This window comes from Podarcis filfolensis (assembly GCF_964270895.1).
Source record: "Podarcis filfolensis genome assembly, chromosome: 2".
NCBI classification, from domain to species: Eukaryota; Metazoa; Chordata; class Lepidosauria; order Squamata; family Lacertidae; genus Podarcis; species Podarcis filfolensis.
The window spans coordinates 85614724-85635439 of record NC_139605.1 but is presented as its reverse complement, the minus strand read 5'-3'; the positions used below and the strand labels follow the sequence as shown (position 1 = coordinate 85635439).

The following is a 20716-nucleotide window of genomic DNA, read 5'->3' as shown; positions in this document are numbered from 1 at the left end:
TGCCTTGCCCTGCCCCAGTCATAAGCTGTAGTAACCTTGGTGTCAGGAGGATGGCTCAGCAGCTCTTCCTACTACATTGACTACTACTTAGTGTATTTTCAGGATCTTAGTGGTGGCCCCACATGGTAAAGCTGACTAACACCCTTTTCATATTTTTATTGAAAAACGGGACATCTTTTTATGTATTGATGTAAGAAAGCTCAGGAAGACACTGAGCCATATATCTACTGTTTGGTACAATGTAATTATAAAATTATTGCATGATTATTGTAAATCTGAATAAATATTGTGCAACACATACACAAACACACACACAATTAAAATAAAAAATTGAGTGTAAAAAATAACAGTAACCACTTCAGATGGCAAGTTTCTTGTTCATTTGATGTGGACTCTGAAAAAATGAAATGAAAGTTGTTGTTATAATGGGATGAAAGGAGAAATATGGAATTTATTTTGAAGTAAGAAAGTATAATTTTTAAAAACCCAGTTCATAGTGGTTTTGGAAAACATACTGAAACAAATCTGTACTTCATTTCATTTTCATTTGAAAGGCATGATCAATAAAAGTATTCCCAGTGGTACACAGAGAAGGATTTTTGTGATTTCTCAATATAAAGTTCTATGATGATATGGGTTTTTGTATTCTGCCACAATCCTGTGCAGAGCCAAGTTACCTCAGCCTATTGATTTTAATTGGCTAAGCATCTAGCTCTGTACTGGGTTCCAGCCCTTGCCTTAACTCCTTAGCAGCTAGAAGCCCATTGCTAAGCAGCAGCCGGAGATCATTTGTGTTTGTTTTGTCGCACCCAACTCTATTGCTGAATTTGCATGGTTCTGTTCCATTTGGAACAATTTTATGTATTTTATATATTTCATAATTGTATGATTTTATCTGTTTATATCTTTGCATTTTCTATTTCTATAAGCTGTGCTGGGGCCTTACAGAGAAGGGCAGGTAAGAAATCTGATCAATCAGTCAATCACCTACACTGCAGGAGGGAAGCAAGAATCCACCAGAAATTAAAAAAGAATATGGGTTTCCAGTTCTCCCTTGCTAATCCCACAACAGAAGATTAGTATGCTTCTTATACAGGGAAGGGGCATGTGTAGGTGTTGACTACATTGACACAAACCATGCCCAGGAACCTAATGTTATGACATTAGGCGTAAAGATACGTTATCTCTGATCTAAGCAGTAAGTGCTAAGATCAGAGATGAGGTATCTCTGATCTTAGAACTCAACGCCACAGCACTAAAATTCGGGATAGGCTTATCTCCAGTCTTAGTGCTGTGGTGTTAAGGGCTAAGGTCAGAGAGATAAGCATCTGCCTGCTGTTTGACAATGAAAAGCAGCAGGCTGTGGAGTATCTCCAATCTTGGCATTATGAGACCATCTTGAAAGACAGCAATTAAAGAGTTTTCTGCAATTTAAACCTCTGTGACCGTATCTTTAAATAAAGCCTTTATTGGAGATAAAGCTTCTTACTCTTTAAAAGTCCCTCAGTATACTGGGAATGCAAAGCCTGGGGTACAAAGGAAGAGTCTGGGCTGCAGAGGGTGGCACTGTCACCAGATCTAGTTTCCTGTTGCTATTGGAGACAGTAAGGTAAAGGTAAAGGGACCCCTGACCATTGGGTCCAGTTGTGGCCGACTCTGGGGTTGTGGCGCTCATCTCGCTTTATTGGCCAAGGTGTACAGCTTCCGGGTCATGTGGCCAGCATGACTAAGCCACTTCTGGCGAACCAGAGCAGTGCATGGAAATGCCGTTTACCTTCCCACCGGAGAGGTACCTATTTATCTACTTGCACTTTGACGTGCTTTCAAACTGCTAGGTTGGCAGGAGCTGGGACCGAGCAACGGGAGCTCACCCTGTTGTGGGGATTCGAACCACCGACCTTCTGATCGGCAAGCCCTAGGCTCTGTGGTTTAACCCACAGTGCCATCCGCATCCCTTGTTGGAGGCAGTACTGAGCTAGATCAACCAATAGTGTGACTTGATGTAAGACGGCTTCCTATGCTTCTATGTATTACATGCATATTATACAGCATTTCCACACTTGTTGTGATGACAGATTTTAAATCTAAACAAGACCTCTGTGGTGCTAGGACATGGCTGCACAAGTGTCCCTTGTCAAATCTTTTTATTTCAGTTTGTACCACATGGTCTTGATCCCCAGAGAAAGTCCAGTCAAAAAGAAAGTGGTACAGACCTTCTGAATAACAGGTGACAGAAATTCAATGCATCCCTTTTTTAAAAAACACAGCAAGAATATATTAATTTCAACTGGATGGTGTCCAGTTATACTTTAAAGACATCTAATAGTGGAGGGTCTGTTACATCAAGAAAAAGTGCTGTTAATTCCCATCTTTGCCAAAAGCAGACTTAATGTCTCAATTGAATGACTCTTGCTTCATCTTACCCCCAAGAGCCTAAGAGCCCCGTTAATCCTGCCAAAGACCCATCTAGTCCAGAATCCTGTTCTCACCATGGCCAACCAGATGGCTGTCAGGAAGCCTGTAAGTACAACACAAGCCCAACAGCTCCCTCCCCATGTGTGACCTGCAGCAACCAGTATTGAGGCATACTGCCTTTGACAGCCATCATTATCTCATTAGGTTTTATCCTGTTGGATATAATATACTCTTACATCAAGACCAGAACTTCTAGCAGAAACAATGTCACCTTGCATTACAGTTTAATGGGTACAAAATAAGAAAGCTAGAGATTAATGTTTTCCCTCTGCTTATAAACAGGATTCAAATTTTTGCAAGCTTTGATGGATTTGGGGTTTTATGTGAACTGCTGGAAAGTATTGCCTTGGTGTGTTTTGCCTCATGTGACAGGACTTCTTTTACTAGCAATAAGGAAGATGTAGGTTTCCCCATTTTGCAATGGAGCAGGAAGAGGCATTTAAATCTGGGAGTCATTCCAGTTGACAATAAAATCCAGATTTTGCTTTCAGTGTTAAAGCAGCACAAGTAGAATCTGCAATACTCCATCCTCAGTTTATACCAGTTTTCGTCGTGGTGGTGGTGGAAACGTCCAGTCCAACTGGGTGCTTCTGCCTCCACCTCTTTTTTTATTATTATCAGGAAATGTGCATGCTCAAGGGCTAGAAAGGAAGGACACCCTTGTTTTTAAAAGACTGCATATGTGCTTCAGTTTGAGTGGTGCAGTGATGGAGTGTTCAGGCAGACATTTCAAAGGCACAAACCACTGTCAATATGGAGCATGGGGAGAGCTTTCATCACTCATGGTGACAGCATCACAGGTGATAAGCCATCAAGACCAGGCTTCCTCAACCTCGGCCCTCCAGATGTTTTTGACTTACAACTCCCATGATCCCTAGCTAGCAGGACCAGTGGTCAGGGATGATGGGAGTTGTAGTCTCAAAACAACTGGAGGGTTGAGGTTGAGGAAGCCTGATCAAGACCTTTTGATATGCTTATAACGATCATTTGCACAGTAGTCAGTCTCATAGAACAGGTACTTACTGTATGTTTGCATGTGAAAAATAGCTTGTCAGCAGTTACATATTGTGCTCTGAGCATTGTGACATGGTTAGTTCTGCCCCATTTTGGCAGCGTTTATATGATCTTCCTGAAATTTCTGCCCAGGGTTCAGTGGTCACATTAGCTAACAAAATTACTCTGGGAAATTCCCCCTCTGTTGTATGTGACTTGTTCTCTATCCAGAAAACCACAGCTTCTCAAGATGGTTGAAATGTCTCTGAGTTGCAAACTGGCAACCCCATGGGCATGGTTTTCAGACTTTCTTTCCATGTCAACTAATATGTCAAGGAACTCCTGCATCCTATAGCGAATGTGGGGACATTATCTTTAGAGCACATGCACAGTCCATGTGGGATAGCAGCCAGGCCAGTTAACCCTCAGCAATGCCCCACGTGAATTGAGAATGCAAAAGGCTTTGCAAGCACCAAGCACCAGCTGATAGGCGGTGCTTGTCAACCCTACTTTCTGTGGGCAGTCACCTATTTATCTGCTCTATACCTGGCATCATACATTTGACTCAGCATAGCAAATAACATAATCAAGCTTTAGGAATGCATTCACCTTGAAAGATGAGGTCTTTTGTAATCTTAAGAAACTGTATAGGCAAAAGCCTGGTTCAAAAAACAGGTTTCGTTAAGAATACATGGCAAACTGGGGCAACAATGTTTGGATTTTTCCTAAGCAACAATGCACCCTAAATCAATATTTGTCATGTCTTCATGTGAGAATCCTTTAAATGTCTTGAGGCAGCAGGAAGATTATCCAGCTGGTTGGCTCCCTGCCGCATAGCCCTCCCTCAGATCCCTTTGCCCACGCTCTCTTTCCCATCTGTTGTGGGGAACACAAACTGAACTCCTGTTCAAAGAGAGGGTGAAGGGGACCAGTAGGAGAAACAGGGCTTTGAGGCATGGAGGCTGCAGGGTCTCTTGCTTCCTTAAGGCAAACCCAAATGGTGCAACAAGAAAACTCAGTTTCTGCTTATTGAAAGCTCTTCCAGCCCTCTTTTCTCTGCTGAGCAACCCTTCCTCAGGTGGTGTGATGGCCTGGAATTCAGACTCGGATCCTGAACCTGAGGGATCCCAGCCTGCACAGGATTCCCCGCCTCCAGAACCAGCTGAGCTGGGGCAGGGGCATGAGCCTGAAGGGTCCTCACCTGTGCTGGATCCTCAGGTGCAGGCACCAACTGAGTCTGCTCTGGCTCCTGAGGTGATGGAGGACCCATTGCCTGCAGGTGCTCCACTCTCAGCCCCATCAGAGGAAGCTGAAGTTGCCTCTGTGTCCGGTAACCCTCCAGCTTCTCCTGAGCTGCAGAGGCTCAGGGCAGAGAGGCGGAGGGAACTAAGTTCCTGCAGGAGGAGTGCTCGCCTCCAGGCCAGGAGAGGCGAGTCACCAGAGGATCAGGGCCACCCTATGCCTTGGGGCAGATAAAAGTCGGCCAGCCCCAGTCCCAAGTTGTGGGAGCAACATTGTTGGTAGCCAGTTCCTGCCTGAGCTCCTGACCCCCTGCTTGCATGTCTGTTCCTGACTTCACCCGACTCCCTGCCCTGCACCCAGCTTCTGCTACTACGGACTGCCTCCACGTTGCATCTTTGACCACGGACCGGACTTGGACCTCACCTCTTGGGTAACCCACGGGACCAGCACAGGAGGTTAACTCTTCCCTCCACTGCAATTCTAATGATGATTGACCTCCATGCTGCTTTCGAGTTTTCCCCTAAGCTCAATAGCAGCATGGCAGGAGGGGCAATTTACATCAGGATGGTGGGAGGCAGGATTTAAAACTTTCCTCTCCCTACAATTTTGCTTGTGTTGTGCAGCTGAGTGGAAAACAGCTGAGAGGGATGAGAAAGAGGATGAAATGCAAAAAAAGGCTTTTCTGGAGCCCTACACCCCATCAGCTGATCTGGGAAGGGTATGTTGTGGGTCATGTAAGATTAAGCTGTGATTGACAAGCAGCCCAGTGCCTTCACATTGCTAGCTTCTGAACTAGAGATAGAAAAAAGGCATGTTTCTTGGATAATGATGAGAGAATGTGCACATTGCCCAGAGAACGTACAATATTCAACCTGAATATTCAGAACCTTGATGAAGTTCCCTCTCAGGTCCTTGTATCTTCCTGATTCCTTACCCCAAGCCCTCCTCTTCATCGGCTTCTCAGACCATGTGCAATCAATCTCCAAACCTGTTGGGTAGCATTGAATGATCAACTAGCAGTCTATCCCTGAGCATGTTAGCCTAAAGAAAGTCTCACACAGTTCATGAAGTTCACTGGGACTTGCTTCCAAGACATTGTGCTACCTAAACTCATAGAACTGTCCATAAGAGTTGTCCTCCACATTTTCTTGTTTGGATGCTTTTATTTGCTTTGACAGTCTGCCCCCCCCAACCCCCCACATATTGCCATATTAATTTGAATCATTCTTGTGCTGTGCCTTTTTCTTTTGGTTTCCAATTTCACGCAACGGGACTTCTGAGCAGAAATGTATAGGATTGTGCAGCGTGTTCTTGCACCAGGGTTGGGGACCAGGTATGGCTGGACTCTACCTCCCTTCATCCCTGACCATTGCCCCATTGCTGGGGCTGATGGGAGCTGGAGTTCAGCAAAATCCGGAAAGCCACAGAGTTTCCCATCGCTGTCTTGCACAATTCTTTCTTGTGCCTCCCAAGCCACATTCCGGCTTCAGAAAAGCCTCTCAGTCTGTATACATTACTCAGAGTTAAGCTGAGAGAAGGAATGAGTAATAATGCCAGGTATTTCCTGAACTACGCACCATCCCCTTCTGGATGGGGCCTCCCCCTTCCTTTTGAAAATAAGAAAGATAACTAGCCACTTGTGGATTGGTGCTTATTCACAGCAATCTTAACAGAGAAGAGGCTTAGCACACCAGCAGCTTATTTTATTGGATGCCAAACTGCGTAATTTAACTCAAGATTATGGAAGGTGACAGGAAAGAGTTAATATCCTGAGGCGCTGAGGAGTGTTCAGGTGTGACTGTTCTTTCATATCTGGACTGCGTGCAGCTACAGTGCAAACACCTTAGAAGGCAGCAGCTGTCGGAGTTGGAGAAGCAGCTCTGTTCAGGAGATATTATAAAATGGCTGACTCTGAATCCAGCTGTCCCAAAGAACTGCCACGGAAACTGATACTTGAAGACTCCATCCATGCGGCAAATGGATCACAGATCTGCGAGGAAGAGTGTGAGAGCGTAGGATTGAAAAATGAAGCAGACCCTCTGTCATCGGATCCAGAAAGAGGGCATGCTCCCAGCAATGGAGTAGGCCTGGGAGAGAATGTGACTGAAAGTGGACCCAAAGAGGAGCCACCAGGCAAGATTGGGGAAGGGGATGTGGTAGAGGGAGAAGAGGTCCTCTGTGACTTCTGCTTGGCTGAGAAGGTGCTGGCGGTGAAGTCCTGCTTGACCTGCATGGTAAACTATTGCCAGGATCACTTGAAGCCTCACTTGGAGAACGCCAAACTCCAGACCCATAAGCTTATGGATCCAATGAAGGACATTGACATGCAGAGCTGCGAAGTCCACAAGAGGCACCTTGGTTGGTTCTGCCATACTGACCTTGCGTGTGTCTGTGAGGAGTGCCTTGCAGATGGACACCAGGGACATAAGGCTGTTACCTGTGGGGTGGCCAGGAAAGAAAAGGAGGTAAATTGTAGCTTTCTGAGCACTGTCAATGTTCAGGGGGAATGTCATGGGATACTGGCTTGCTAGGAAATATGGGGCCTAGAGTTCTCATTCATACGCACACAGCCTTTTTACATGTGCATGGCTGGCCCAGAGTGCTGCTGGAGGGATTCTTGCTTGATATCATGTTAAGATTGTTTATAATTGCAAATTTAATAGAGAACAGGCTTCGCTGAATGCAGCTGAGCTTGCTGCTGAGTAAACATGCTAGGGTTTTGCTGCAAATGTCGGATGCCTGGGGTTTCATGGTTATGTAGCTTGACATATTATGAAACCCAGGAGGCCATCCCACAGAAGGGATCACAGTTCAGGGGAAATCTGACAAAAGTTGGATGGACAAAAATGGGGTGTGCCTGCTTTCTGTTAGAAAAGGGTGGTATTGCCAAGTGTTATCTACACTCGGGGCCTGCTTGCAATTATTTCAAGCTCAGGGCAACTGGGGAGTTTGCTATATTACTAAGGACTGAACTGGTTGTGTCACCACTGGCAGCACATGCAGAATTTGGCACAGATTAGCTTTTGGCACTTGGATACAGATGCTGGGAAGCTGTGACTGAGTGTCAAATGCTGATCCATTCCTGTATTTCTGGCAGTTTAGATGACTGGCTCTGTGGCTCAGCCCTTGGCCTTGACTCTCAGTGAGGACTGAGACAAAAATGCAGCTGCCACAGGACAAGAGAAGCAGTAGTTCAGAAGGCATAATTCCTATGGCTAGAAGCTCAAGGTAGAAATTGAACTGGAAAGATCCTCAGCTGCAGTGAGAGTTTCCAATATACGACACCATCATGGGACCAATAGCTATATTAAAGTTAAGATTCATTCACTCAAAGAGATAGTTAGCATTGTTGTAGCAATTGTGCGCATTGAACTCTACTTGCACCCAGTGGTATACGGTTCAAGGAACCACTGCATGAAGTAGGGCTTTCTCAGTGGTGGCACCCTAGTTACAGAACTCCTGTCCAGTTGAGATCAAATGGTCTCCCACACTATCTTGAATTAGGCAGCAGCTTAGAAATTTACTCTCATGGGGCACTGGAGCAGTGGAGCATAATTACAGTACCTCCGTTGATATGATTTGTGTTATAATATCCATTGTAGCGTATTGGATATTGCAAGGTATTCTGAACGGAAGTTTTAAAATGCTGGTTTTAACGTTGTCATTTTATGATTGTTGGCTATGTGGGAGGAAGGACAGAATGTAAGAAATAATGTAATAATTACTTCCTCCTTTCCACTTTCCCTTTCTATCACACTCGTATCACCCCCCCCCCAGTAGTTATGCAAGGTGGGTGTTATTTAAACCACTGAATATGAACACACATTTCACCCAGTGTTAAAAAAAAGCCGCTGCATCTTTCATTCAGATGTTTAGGCAAAAGCAAGCATGGACTTTACATGCTCCTTGTAAAATATTTAGCTTAAAAGTAAACAGACCTACAGCAATAATCTCAAAGGAGTGCCCGGTGCTCTTAATGATGAATTAGAGTGCAGTTTTGGGCAAACAATTACGAAGGAGTTCTGATCTCCTCCCATTTGGATGATTGTTTCTATGTCCCAGATTCTACATTGAAACTTTCCCAGCCGGAGGCTTTTATAATGTAGCAGTAATTCCAGAAATTGCTGTGAATCATAGTTTGTGTGAAAGAGGCAGGTATTCATAGCCGTTATGACTACCTGTGTAGAAGGTGTGAGCTCTTGGCTTTTTCTGTCTATTCCTGTTCTCCGGGATAGAACTATTATTTGATGTTTCATATTTAATACCAAAGGGATTTGTTAAACTCATAATCTGTCCCCCTGAAGAATGCAAATTTAGATCAACTGAAGGTGTGGTATAGGAACGACATGGGGACGCCGCCATGGGTTTAGCACCCCCAAAATGCACCTGCATGCAGTATTAAATGCATGTGGACATGCAGTGTGGACATGCTCTTAGTCACAAGTAGATCGTCCCCCACCCTAAAGGCTCAGAGGAACCAAATAATGTAGTATATTTCAGGAACACGTTGCTTTGGAAAGCAAAACTGGCTAACATTGTTCCTGCCACATCTTGCCTCAGCTGAAGTTTCTGAATACCTTTCAAGGGCAGCCTCGTGTGGAGCACATTGCAGGCATCTCATCTAGAATAGATGTGATCAAAACATGTGTGACAATATCAATCTGATTTCTCCAGGAAAGGGCACAGCTGGCACACTGGTCAAAGCTGTGCAAAAACACAGCTGCTACCTGACAATCCCATGGCAAAGTTGGGTTCCAAGAGTACCCCAAACTGCAAACCTTGTCCTTGAAGGGCAGTGCATCCTCATCAGGTACATCTGATGGGCTAAGATTTCCTACTGACCAACAGCACCTCTATCTGTCTCAGTTTGTTAGCCCATGGTTGCGCATTTAATGTAATGTGCACTTTGGCCCTTGGGGATACGAATCCCAGATTGATTGCTTTTAAGGGAAAATGGATATTTCCATTTGATTCATGGCTTTTAAAAACTGCTGTTGAGTTGCCTCTTTCAATAACCTCTGATTTTATCTACCCACAGTACGAACTTATTCAGCTCCAAGCAGGCTATGACTGGAAACTGAAGTCAGCAGAAAATGCAATTGAAAAGCTGCAGAGAAATTCAGAGTCTATAGTGGTAAGATTTTCACTAGGCCACCTCTTTCTTTGCAGCTAAGTTCCTGTTCAGGTTGGTCTCAAATTGGCTGTATTGTACTGTATTAAGAAAGGCATACCCATAGCCCTCTCTTTGTTATAAGCAGTCTGTATCTTCGTAGACTTTGCTAACTGACTGTAACCCCACAAAACAATCTGGACCAGGGCTGGCTCCAGGTTTGGAAAGGTCCTGGGCAAAATGTCCTCTGGTGGACCCTTCAGGCATAGCTGGTGGTGTTAGCAACAGCAGCAATTTCTCATAATGTCCTGGAGCAACCTGGTGCCCTACGGATGTTGTTGGACACCAACTCCCATCCCAGCATGGCCAATGGTCAGGGATGATTGGAATTGGAGCCCAAAACATTTGGAAGGCACTGGCTTCGGGAAGGATGCCTTGGAGCATCTGATGTTGTAACTCTCTGGGAAATCCAAATGATGGCTTGGAGATGTAGCTTCATTATGTGAAGGACCATGGTAGTGGCCCTAGGATGCTGAGTGCTGATGATGACCATTGTCATCATGGAAAAACAGGGACTGAAGTTTGTGGTTTAGCATTTTAATCATTTTGATCTCTCTCATTCCCCCTTTTATGCTCATCTTGTTCTTTGATTCTTCTCAAAGTATAGCCACAAAATCTGTGACCGTAGGATCAGTGTTCCTATGGACCCAAAACACCTCTTACCTTGTCTGGATTGTTACTCATATGTGCCAACTTTGATGGCCAATGTGGAAGAGGAGTGGCAGGCTCAATCTGCTGTGGAAACAAAAGCTTGATGATATCATCCAGCAGATGAGTAACATTTCTACGTGGCTGGGAGGTTCCCACAGGGTTGGTCCTCCTTAAAATAATAGAGGGGTGACTAATGCAATTCATTTTCACTTATTGGAAAGCTTCTTAAACTGCGTAACCCTTCTGCCAGCCTGGTAGTTGCCTGAGGAATGTAAAATATTCTGTGGGTTGCTCCTCCGGCTTGAAGGTTTATCTCGGTGGTTGGGAACTTACGACCCTTCAGATGTTTTTGGACTCCAGTTACCTTCATCCATAATCATTGATCATGTTGGCAGGGGATGATGGGAGTTAGAGTCCAACACAATCTGAAAATCTGTATGTTTGCCACCTCTGATGTAGATTATTCTGTCTCCATGTTGACCAGGTATGGCACACACCCAGTGCCAAGTAGTTGAATGACAGCTATTGACAGACTGGTCTTGTCAGGAGTTGGCTGTCTACTAGAGAAAGGGGATATTCTCTGTCTCTGTTGCTCATTTATTTTCACAGTTCCTTCTGTTTTCTCTCCTTTAACAGCTTTCTTTCTTTTGCCCTCACATCTCATATTAATATGGGCACATTTATCAATCAGTTTATTATATTTATATCCCACCTTTGCTTCAAAGAGCTCAAGGTGGCATACATGGTTCTCCCTTTCTTATTTTATGTTTGCAATAACTCTGTAAGGTAGGTTAGGATGAGAGACAGTGACTGGCCCAAGACCCAGGGCCACTCAGTGACATTCTTAGCTGAATGGAGATTTGATTGCTGAACTTCCAGGACTTGGTCTGACACTTTAACCACCACACCATACTGGACATCTAACCACTGCACTATGTTACTTTTCCAATAACAAAGATGGTGATTTCCTCCCCCTGCAGAGTTCTGTATCTGAAGTGAAAACCTTGGTGGAAGAGAAGTTTGAGGAGCTGCTCCAAGCAGTGAAGAAGACTCAGTCTGTTGTGCTAGCTTTCCTAGAGGAGAAGGAGCGTGGTGCCGTTAATCATGCTAATGGGATAAAGATCCACCTTGAGAACAAGCGGGTGGTGATGGAGGAATGCAAGAGCAGGCTGGAGAAGATGGCCACACACACAAATGACATCATCTTTCTAAAGGTACCTTAATTGGCCAAGAGGCAAACGACCAGTTGGTGTTGCTGACTTAAAATGGTCAAATGTTTGGGTTAAGGAAATGCTAATGAAATGCAACCCTTGCTGTCCCATTGCATTTCTTTCTGTAAGCTGTGCATGCTCCTGTGTGTTTGCCTGATCTGAGATGCTCAACCAGGCCTGTGGCCCCTCTAGTCCAGCATCCTGTTCTCGCAGTGGCCAACCAGATGCCTCTAGGAAGTCCACAAGCAGGACCCAAGTGCAAAGGACCCCTCCCCCACTTGTGATTCCCAGCATGTGATATACAGAGACATACTAGGTTTGACAGTGGAGGTAGAATATTGACATTCGGTGGCAAGTGGCTATGGATAGCTGTATCCTCCATGAAATTGCCCTGTCCTCTTTTAAAGCAATCCACGTTGGTGGCCATCACTGTCTCCTGTGTGAGCAAGTTCCATCGTTAAACTATGTGTTGTGTACGTGTTTGTGAGACCAGCTGCTGTTGTATGGGCAGCTAATGTGTGCATTTGAGTGAGCAGAAGCTGCTGGTGAGAGAAGCTGCTCCTATGCATGTACTTCATTTCTGCAACCTTCAGCCCCTTGGCTCAAACTCCTCTCATACCATGAGATTGGGGAGCTGTCTGACTTTCCAGAAGCAGCAGGAGCAAGCCTGAGACCAGGAGACCTGAATCAGCTGGGGAGCTGTCCAGCCAAAGAGGCAAGGATGAAACTGCTGCCCTAGCAGCCATCAGACAATGACTGAGCAGTTTTCTGGATGGTTCTGATGCCCAGCTCCTTCCTGGAGTACCTGCAGGGCCCTGGTCTGGAGCAGTTGTTGCTTCCTGCTCCCCCTCCCAAGTAGGGTTAGGAGATGAGATGGGTCTTGGCCTGCCAAACAGGGGCTATGTCTCTGGACCTGGGATTTGGCCACTTTGAGTTGATTTGGAAAAGAAAAGTGGAGGTAAATATTAATAACAATGATGGTCAAGAAACAGGAAGGTTATTAGGCTGCAATAACTTGAACCAATCATGTGCATGATGTGTGCATCCTTTTCTGTAGCTACCACAGAAGAGCAGTTAGTTGCAGGGAGTGAGGCTAGGCTAAGCAGTGCATATCCCTCTTTAGAAGCATCTTCCTGTTTAGCAGATTGGAAGGGAAGGATAAGCCCAGCCCAGCCCAGCTGTGACTCCCCTGAAAAGCAATTCAGTTAGGCTTAAATAACAACTCCTATAGCTGTTTTAAAAATATTAGTTGTTGCGTGAGGTTTGTGTGTGAGAGTGCCTTGGGGGTGGGGCTGGAATCAAACACCCAGAGTGGAAATGGTTAACCCTTGGCTTCTCACCTGTGTCTGACCCCCCACAAAACAGCCCTTGCACTGAAGCTAGGCTTTTAAAACAATTTCCATTGCCACCAATGGATGCAGGGTTTGCTTGGTTTTGCCTAATTGCTGTGTGGGGAGGTAGCATTGAGGTTGGGCGATTATATGTTGGTTGGAGAGGCCCTACCGGTATTTATGTATGTATGTGGGTATTTATTAACAGGAATACTGTGAATTCAAGAAGAGCGAAGGAGACGACACGTTGCCCAGTGTCTACATTGGCCTAAAAGACAAATTGTCAGGGATCCGAAGGGTGGTCACAGAGTCCACGGAACATATTTTACAACTTTTACAAACTTCCTATAAGGACAAGTTGCAGGAGTTTGCTAAAGATGGTGAGTTCCTATCTACCAACCCGCTCATCCAGTCCAGTGACCTTTTCCTCTGTTGTTCCTGCAACTAAGCTGTTGTGTTACTTTTCTTTTTGCAGAGGACGCTGGCATCAAAACAATGGTGTCCGCCATGATCCCATTCAAGCACCGCATAACGGCCCCAGAACCTAAAAGCAGGAGTGACTTCTTGAAATGTAAGGCATAATTATATACATGACTGTATCTTTCAGATGAATAGACTCTTAAGAGCAAGCCTGTCGGTTTGTTGAGTTTTGAGGGGAACAGCGAGAGGAAAACAGTGGTTTTAAACTAATACGATATATTTCTTGTTCCTCCAAAGATATTTGCCCATTGACGTTTGACCCGGTTACTGCTCATCGCTATTTGAGGCTCTTGGAAGACAACCACAAAGTCACCAACACCACGCCGTGGGAGCACCCGTACCCGGATCACCCAGAGAGATTTCAGCACTGGCGCCAGGTGCTGTCGGGCAAAAGCTTATACATCAGCCGCTACTACTTTGAGGTCGAGATATTTGGGGCTGGCGTTTACATTGGCATGACGAACAAGAGCATTGATCGGAAGGGTTCCGAAAGCAACAGCTGCATCTCGGGGAATGACTTCTCCTGGTGTGTTAAGTGGAATGGGAAGGAGTTCTCTGCTTGGCATAGTGATGTGGAGACACCATTGAAAGTCCAGGGATTCAGCAGGATAGGAGTTTACCTGGATTACCCCAGGGGCACCCTTTCCTTTTACGGCATTGCTTCGGATGTCATGACTCTTTTGCATAAGTTTGAGTGCAAGTTTACTGAACCTCTCTACCCAGCCTTCTGGCTATCCAAGAAGGAGAACAGTGTGCAGATTGTCAAGTTGTGGGATGAGGCTGAGGCCACCCTGGCACCTCTTCCTGCTCACTTGGGAGAAGCAGCTTCTTCCAGTACGGTCTTGGCACCTGAGAGTGAAGCAGAGGCAAGTACAAAGACATCAGAGTCGGGACACAGCCATTGATTAAGTGATGTGATCATGGGCACTCCTTCTTACTGCAAGTGTGCCACTGAATTAATTAAAAGGTAAAGGCAGACATGATGGCCTCTAAGGGGGGGGGGGAATCAAATATCCGTACTTTTATCTGGCCAACAAACACGTCACAAAATCGGGTGAGCTGAATTGTTTTGTTGCATGTTTACCTTTTTGGTTGCCTACCACCCCACTAAATATCTTCTCCAAATTGAGAAACAGCTGGGGGAAAGGGAATCTCCAAGGTTACGCTGTTTACTTTGTAGGGAACTGATGCACCTTTCAAGACTGGCATTGGCTGCCTCACTGTTCGCCTGCTCCCTGATGCTCAACTGATACATTTGTAAAGAAGCATTTTTTAACAACATCAACATCAGCGCTGCAAGTCTCCAGTTCTCTTGTCATGTGGCCTGGATGAGCAGTACCACAGCATTAGAGCTGTTCAGTTTCTGAAAACAACTGTTCTTTCTTAGCAAAGGAAATTGTGGGCATTTCTCATTTACTGCATTATCTTGGCAGGTTGAATAAACTTTGGTTTATTATTTATCACATTTTATTATGTTTTGATTCTTTGACTGTTTTGATATGGTATCAGAATTTGTTTTCTGCTTTCTGAAAAATCTGTGGTTTGGATTTTCTAAACGAGTAACATTACACTGAGTGAAATGTGGCTGGATAACCAAGGACCAGGTGAAATTGTCCCAGGGCCTAGACCTCGTTTGTGGGCCACCTGTTGCCCATTCCTGGCCTATAGCAAATCAGATCATCATTGATTGATTTATTGATTTTTTAATACTAGGTACTCGCAAAAATCAAATGAGCAGGGCCCCGGCCCACAGGTTCACAATATTTGGCAAGTACAAAGATTGTTGATTCAGGACCGGGGTCATGCAAACTTGGGTGTGGACCATTTTGGACAAGGCTATCACTGAGTAAACTGTCGATTGCATCTTGACAGTTTTGTTTGCTTACTAGCCGGTTAAACACCACCTCTAAGAAACAAAGCAACTAATGGTCAAGGTTTCCCTTTCTTTAAGTGATTTTGTTTTTCTCTAGAATTCCCTTTTTCCTGTGGGAAGTGTGTTACAAAAAGGAAACCTTATTTTATTTTAACTTCGTTAACTTGCGAATTCAGGAATGGAGGAGAAATGGCTGTGATGATAAAACTGCCTTTTCTCCAGTACAGGTGAAGTTCAAACTGCACAGACACAAAAGAAATGTCTCATAGCTCCTCTCTGTACAATCTCTCCTCCTGTAGCAGCCATCCTAGCCAGAGAAGGAGTTGTTCAACTAGCTTCCACTGCTTAAGCAAAGGCTGATGACGTCGAGATTTTAGGACAACCTGTGCCCCATAAACCACTTTGAACTCCTAAAGTCATGTAGCTTCCCCCATTAGGCAAGGGAAAGGCCTACCAATGTAGACTTCTGAGTGTGTGGACTTTCATGAGAGCTGCGTGCACAGTATACATTTGAAACAGTTTTGAAGCATATGTTTTCCCTCAAAAGAATTCTGGGCACTGTAGTTTGACCCTCACAGATTTACAGTTCCCAGCAACTCCTAAGCAACTACAGTGCAAAGAAATATTGGAGGGGAAAAGGTGCTTTGAGTGTGCTTTAAACGTACAATGTGTACACAGGCAAAGAAGACTATGCACTCAGGTTTCTAGCTCCCAATGAAGCCTTTGTGGGTAGTCTATTCCCATAGGCTTTATCCAGTGCTATTTTTCTAGAAAAAAAGAGGTAGCAGAACTCACCATCATTCTACCATGAACACCTCCCTCACTCTCTTAGAATGGCAATGGCGCCCACCTGAGAAAAGCCAGAACTGCGTTCTGGTGAGTTCTGGCTGAAAAAATAAAGCCCTGGCTTTACCCCAGTAAACATCCATGGCTAACACAGGGACATCAGGAGCAGGAAAAGCTGCTCACACACCATCACTTTGTGCCAGCTCCCCAGTAATTGTTTGCTTGAAGAGCAATGTGTATAATGTAAGAACTGGGCTCTAGTGCAGTGGTTGTAACAGAGATTCTGTTTGAAATGCCTGCGTTATCTGGATAGAGAAATGTGTTTCTACTGTTCTGGAGAGCTGCATAATTATTCCAACATTTTGAATATTGTGGGGCATGTTGTTGGCTCCCTTTGATTGTTGTCCTTAAAAAACAAACAAAGCCCAATTAAGTCAAAATTCTTGGTTTTTGCAGTGACTTGATTCCATTGGTATCAGTGTAACCGAAGTCAGATCGTATCAATGCATTCGGGCAAGCTAATTGGCCTGTCTCTGTGTGTGGCTCTCCTCGTGTAACATGCACCCATTTTCCTCTGACAAACATTGTAAGATGTGGGTTTGTTTTGGCAGAACACGAGAGCGAGGATTAGCAGCAGCGAGTGACGGAAGAAAGACATAAAAGAAGCATTGAACGGTTGCTGCTCAGGGTCAGATAAAGGGTAGCCAAAACGTGGGGTTAAAATTAACTTACTCGTTTTATACACCCCCCAATTTGATTTGAAGGCTGGGTAAATAAACACGTTCATAAGACAAGAATTGTTTTCAGGAAAAGTGGAGAGAAGACCAACTTTGGGGAGTCTCTCAAGACAACTGTTTTGGGAAGGCCCAGGAATGCATTTTCCCCACAAGGGGGCAGTCTTGTTGCATAACTGATCTGATGTGCTGGCTGTGAGTCACGTGCTGCATGAGTCTGATTTCATGTAAGGTTTCCAAAGCAATTTGCACTCAAGTGCTTGGGAAGGCTGTTTTAGATGAATGCAAATCTCTTCACATGCTGTAGGAACCTTAGAATCCTTTGCTGACTGGGATGGGGCCGTTTCTGAAGCACTGCCTGGATCTTTGCAGGCAGTAATGGGGGCTAATGAAGTGAATCACAATGTAAATGAGGCAGAGGTGCTCCTGATCAGAAAAGGGCCTAATCATGGGATAGGGCAGGCATAGGTACACTCAGCCCTCCAGATGTTTTGAGACTACAGTTCCCATCGTTCCTGACCACCGGTCCTGTTAGCTAGGGAATGATGGGTCCCAAAAGTCTGGAGGGCCAAGTTTGCCTATGCCTGGGATAAGGGCTCAGCCTGCTTCCCTTCAAAAGTAGGTTTGCGACTGGGAACTTCTGCCAAGGTGCCATGCCCCCAGATGTTCAGCTGAGGCCAGGAGTCTCTTTGCCGAGGATAGGCTGGTTCATAGAGATAGGGGTGACATTTATAGAATCATAGGATTGTAGAGTTGAAAGGTGAATCTGCCAGTTTTGCACTTTCTGAAAGAATGCATGAACTGAGACACACTCAGGTGCACTTTTCTGCATTTTGCAATGCAGTTCTTCGGTCAAATGATGTGTAAAAAGGTAAAGGGGCCCCTGACCATTAGGTCCAGTCGTGGCCGACTCTGGGGTTGCGGCGCTCATCTCGCTTTACTGGCCGAGGGAGTCAGCGTACAGCTTCCGGGTCATGTGGCCAGCATGACTAAGCCGCTTCTGGCAAACCAGAGCAGTGCACGGAAACACCGTTTACCTTCCCGCTGGAGCGGTACCTATTTATCTACTTGCACTTTGACGTGCTTTCGAACTGCTAGGTTGGCAGGACAAATGATGTGTACGTAAATGCATATACCATGTGCATATGCATGTGTTGGTTGGGGTGAATGTTATTACTGTGAGTCAGGGTATGCCTTGGAAAGAGGGATGCTGAAGGGGAAAGGGATCCCTGACTCTTAAGATGCTTTTAAAATGTGTTACTACGTTTTTGCTGGTGAGGGGGTTGGGGCAGGATTTTATTGCATTGTCTTGCAGTTTTCCAGTTTTGCTGTTTGTTGTATATTGTAGCCTAACTGCATCTTCTTAACAGCTTAGAGACCATATTGAGTAGTATGAAAATATATGGAATAAAAAACTGGTGAAAATACAAAACACAAAAATGAACGAGTCAAAAATAGGGACTGTTAGGCAAAATTGCATACAAAATTATGCATATTAGAATAAATCTGCACCAAAAGCTGATGAATTTTCATGAGGGCTTTAACAGCAACAACAAAACGAATTTGCAAACCGGTGTGGAAATGTGGGGAGTTGAATGTGAGGAAGAACTGCAGGGGGATAGAGACTCTGTTTGCCATCAGGGGGTGGTTGGTTTCACCTGTGCTCCTCCACCTCCAGCCTGAGGAACCTCCAGGAGGGAGTTACTGCCATAGGCATTATGTATATATGTATTTTAAGGAGCTGAAATATTATGAGTTTTGGGGTTGTGAAGAATGTGGGTATGAACTTAAATTTTTGGCTGCTATTTTGTCAATGTTGCTAATATTGTTTTATAAATTTTAAATGCTGTATTTGTGTATCATCTAATATGGATTTTCATTTAAATGTGTTGTTTAGCTTGTTTTTTTAGCTGTCTTCAGTGGCCTTAGCTACCCCTTCCAGTTTGGTGTCATCTGCAAATTTGATGACCATCCTCTCAATACCTTCATCCAAGTTGTTTATAGAGATGTTGAACAACAATGGACCCAGGATAGAACCCTGTGGCACCCCACTTGTCACTTTTTCCCAAGATGATAAGAAACCATTTGTAAGCACTCTTTGGGTCTGGTCAGTCAACTAGCTATAAATCCACCTAACAGTTATCTAATTCAGCCCACATTTTATCGACTTCTCCACAAGACTATCTGAAATCAAGATACATTACGTCCACAGCATTCCCCTGATCCACCAAGCTTGTAACACTATCAAAAGAAGAAATGAGATTTGTCTGGCATGACTTGTTTTTGAGAAAAACGTGATGGTTCTTAGTAATCACAGCATCCTTTTCTAAGTGCTCATAGACCAACTCTTTTAATTATCTGCTCCAGGATCTTTTCTGGTATCAACATCAAGTTGACTGGTCAATAATTACCTGGGTCTTCTTTCCCTCCCCTTTTTGAAGATGGGGGCAGCCTCTAAGATTCCCTTAGAGACTAGCAGATTTTCTGTGGCATAAGCATTTGTGGACTAGATGAACTCACTTCATCTCTTAACTCTTGAAGGTGCCGCAAGACTTGTATACGCTGGTGAACAGGGATCAAACTAGACATGATGTTCATTCCCTGAATGTAGTGAATGTTCACACCTTAGCAGTCTCAGGGGGGTTGGTTGTTGGTGGGGAGGGGAAATTTAACTCTTTATGTCCCTGGCAGAAATCAAAATCACGTCTCTGAACCTGCTTTTTGCTTTTCAAATGATGCCTCCATCGGCACCAGCTGGAGTTTGCATTTCAAGGCAATGTTTTGGATAGGAGATTTTTGTCAAGACCCTGGCATTGCCAGGAAAACTTTAGCAATTTTTATTCTTTCCTTCCTCCTCCCAGCATCCTGAGGCACCCTTTTGGATGCTAGCCTGGCTCTCCAGGAATCCTCCTTCCTGAGTTTCTGTCCCTTTGCCATTTGATTATTGAGGGCTGGTCTTTTTTTAATGTGAGTTTTGAAGACACCCCTCAATGCAGAGAAGAGATAAACGGTCAATTTTCTCTGCTTGGCACCTGGACATCTGAAATTTGGGCTTGTGTTGCAGAACTGTGCATCACAGATGGAATGTGGGATTGAACGATGGTGTGTCCTTCTCTTGGTGGTGGCATTAGAACAAAAATACTTGAGGGTGACAAAGGGCAAAGTAGATTAAGAGGGAGGCAAGCTTTGTCACATATGGACAAGCTGTTAGGGGAAATGTTCAGAAAGCTTGTTTGGCCACCCAGCAGCTGTAATTCCTGGAATGGCAGTCTGCCAGTTCCATCAATACTGCTTTGCCAATTGCAGTTTAAAGGGGACACACGCCCACCTTTGCTCTCCAATAATGCCGAATATATATGCAGAGTGCTGAACGCATTTTATTCTGTGGATGTGATTTATTCCCTCTATATATTTAGGGAAGCCATCCTGCAAGAATTGGCATGCAAACAAGCCTGCTTCTAGATCAGATTAATAATTTTGAATTAAGCTGTAAAGCAAATGTCCCCATTACACTTTAAAACCCACTAAAAATTGACACTTTTGGATGGAGTGGGAGAACATTTTGAGCTGAACGCCAGCATCTAAATAGCCTGGAGAGAATACAAGGGAGATCCGGCTTGTGCGGCAATTTTGGATGTCAAAACAAGTTTCCCCACTACCATAAAAAGCTATTTGGACTTCACATTTTTAATTAAAGTTTTAATTATCCCCAGAGTATTTTATTAGCTTTTATGAAGACAGCTGCTTTTTATGCTATAAACCAAAGCTTT

General features: G+C 44.5%; 1 protein-coding gene across 1 annotated transcript; it reads left to right on the top strand.

Moving 5' to 3' along the window:
* The first annotated feature begins 6356 nt into the window (after positions 1-6356).
* On the top strand, positions 6357-15018 carry TRIM16 (tripartite motif containing 16). Its single transcript, XM_083597730.1, has 6 exons — positions 6357-7175; positions 9749-9844; positions 11512-11745; positions 13282-13453; positions 13549-13644; positions 13791-15018. Exons 1-6 carry the CDS (start codon positions 6612-6614, stop codon positions 14456-14458), a joined length of 1830 nt encoding a protein of 609 aa, XP_083453856.1. The 5' UTR covers positions 6357-6611; the 3' UTR covers positions 14459-15018.
* The last annotated feature ends 5698 nt before the right edge of the window (positions 15019-20716 follow it).

What these genes read in the sequence shown, in the direction of transcription:
- TRIM16 (XM_083597730.1), top strand. Translation starts at nt 6,612, where the DNA reads ATGGCTGACTCTGAATCCAGCTGTCCCAAAGAACTGCCACGGAAACTG. An exon ending in ATGACATCATCTTTCTAAAG is followed by an intron (nt 11,746 to 13,281) that starts GTACCTTAATTG and finishes ATTTATTAACAG; the next exon opens with GAATACTGTGAATTCAAGAA. An exon ending in CAGGAGTGACTTCTTGAAAT is followed by an intron (nt 13,645 to 13,790) that starts GTAAGGCATAAT and finishes GTTCCTCCAAAG; the next exon opens with ATATTTGCCCATTGACGTTT.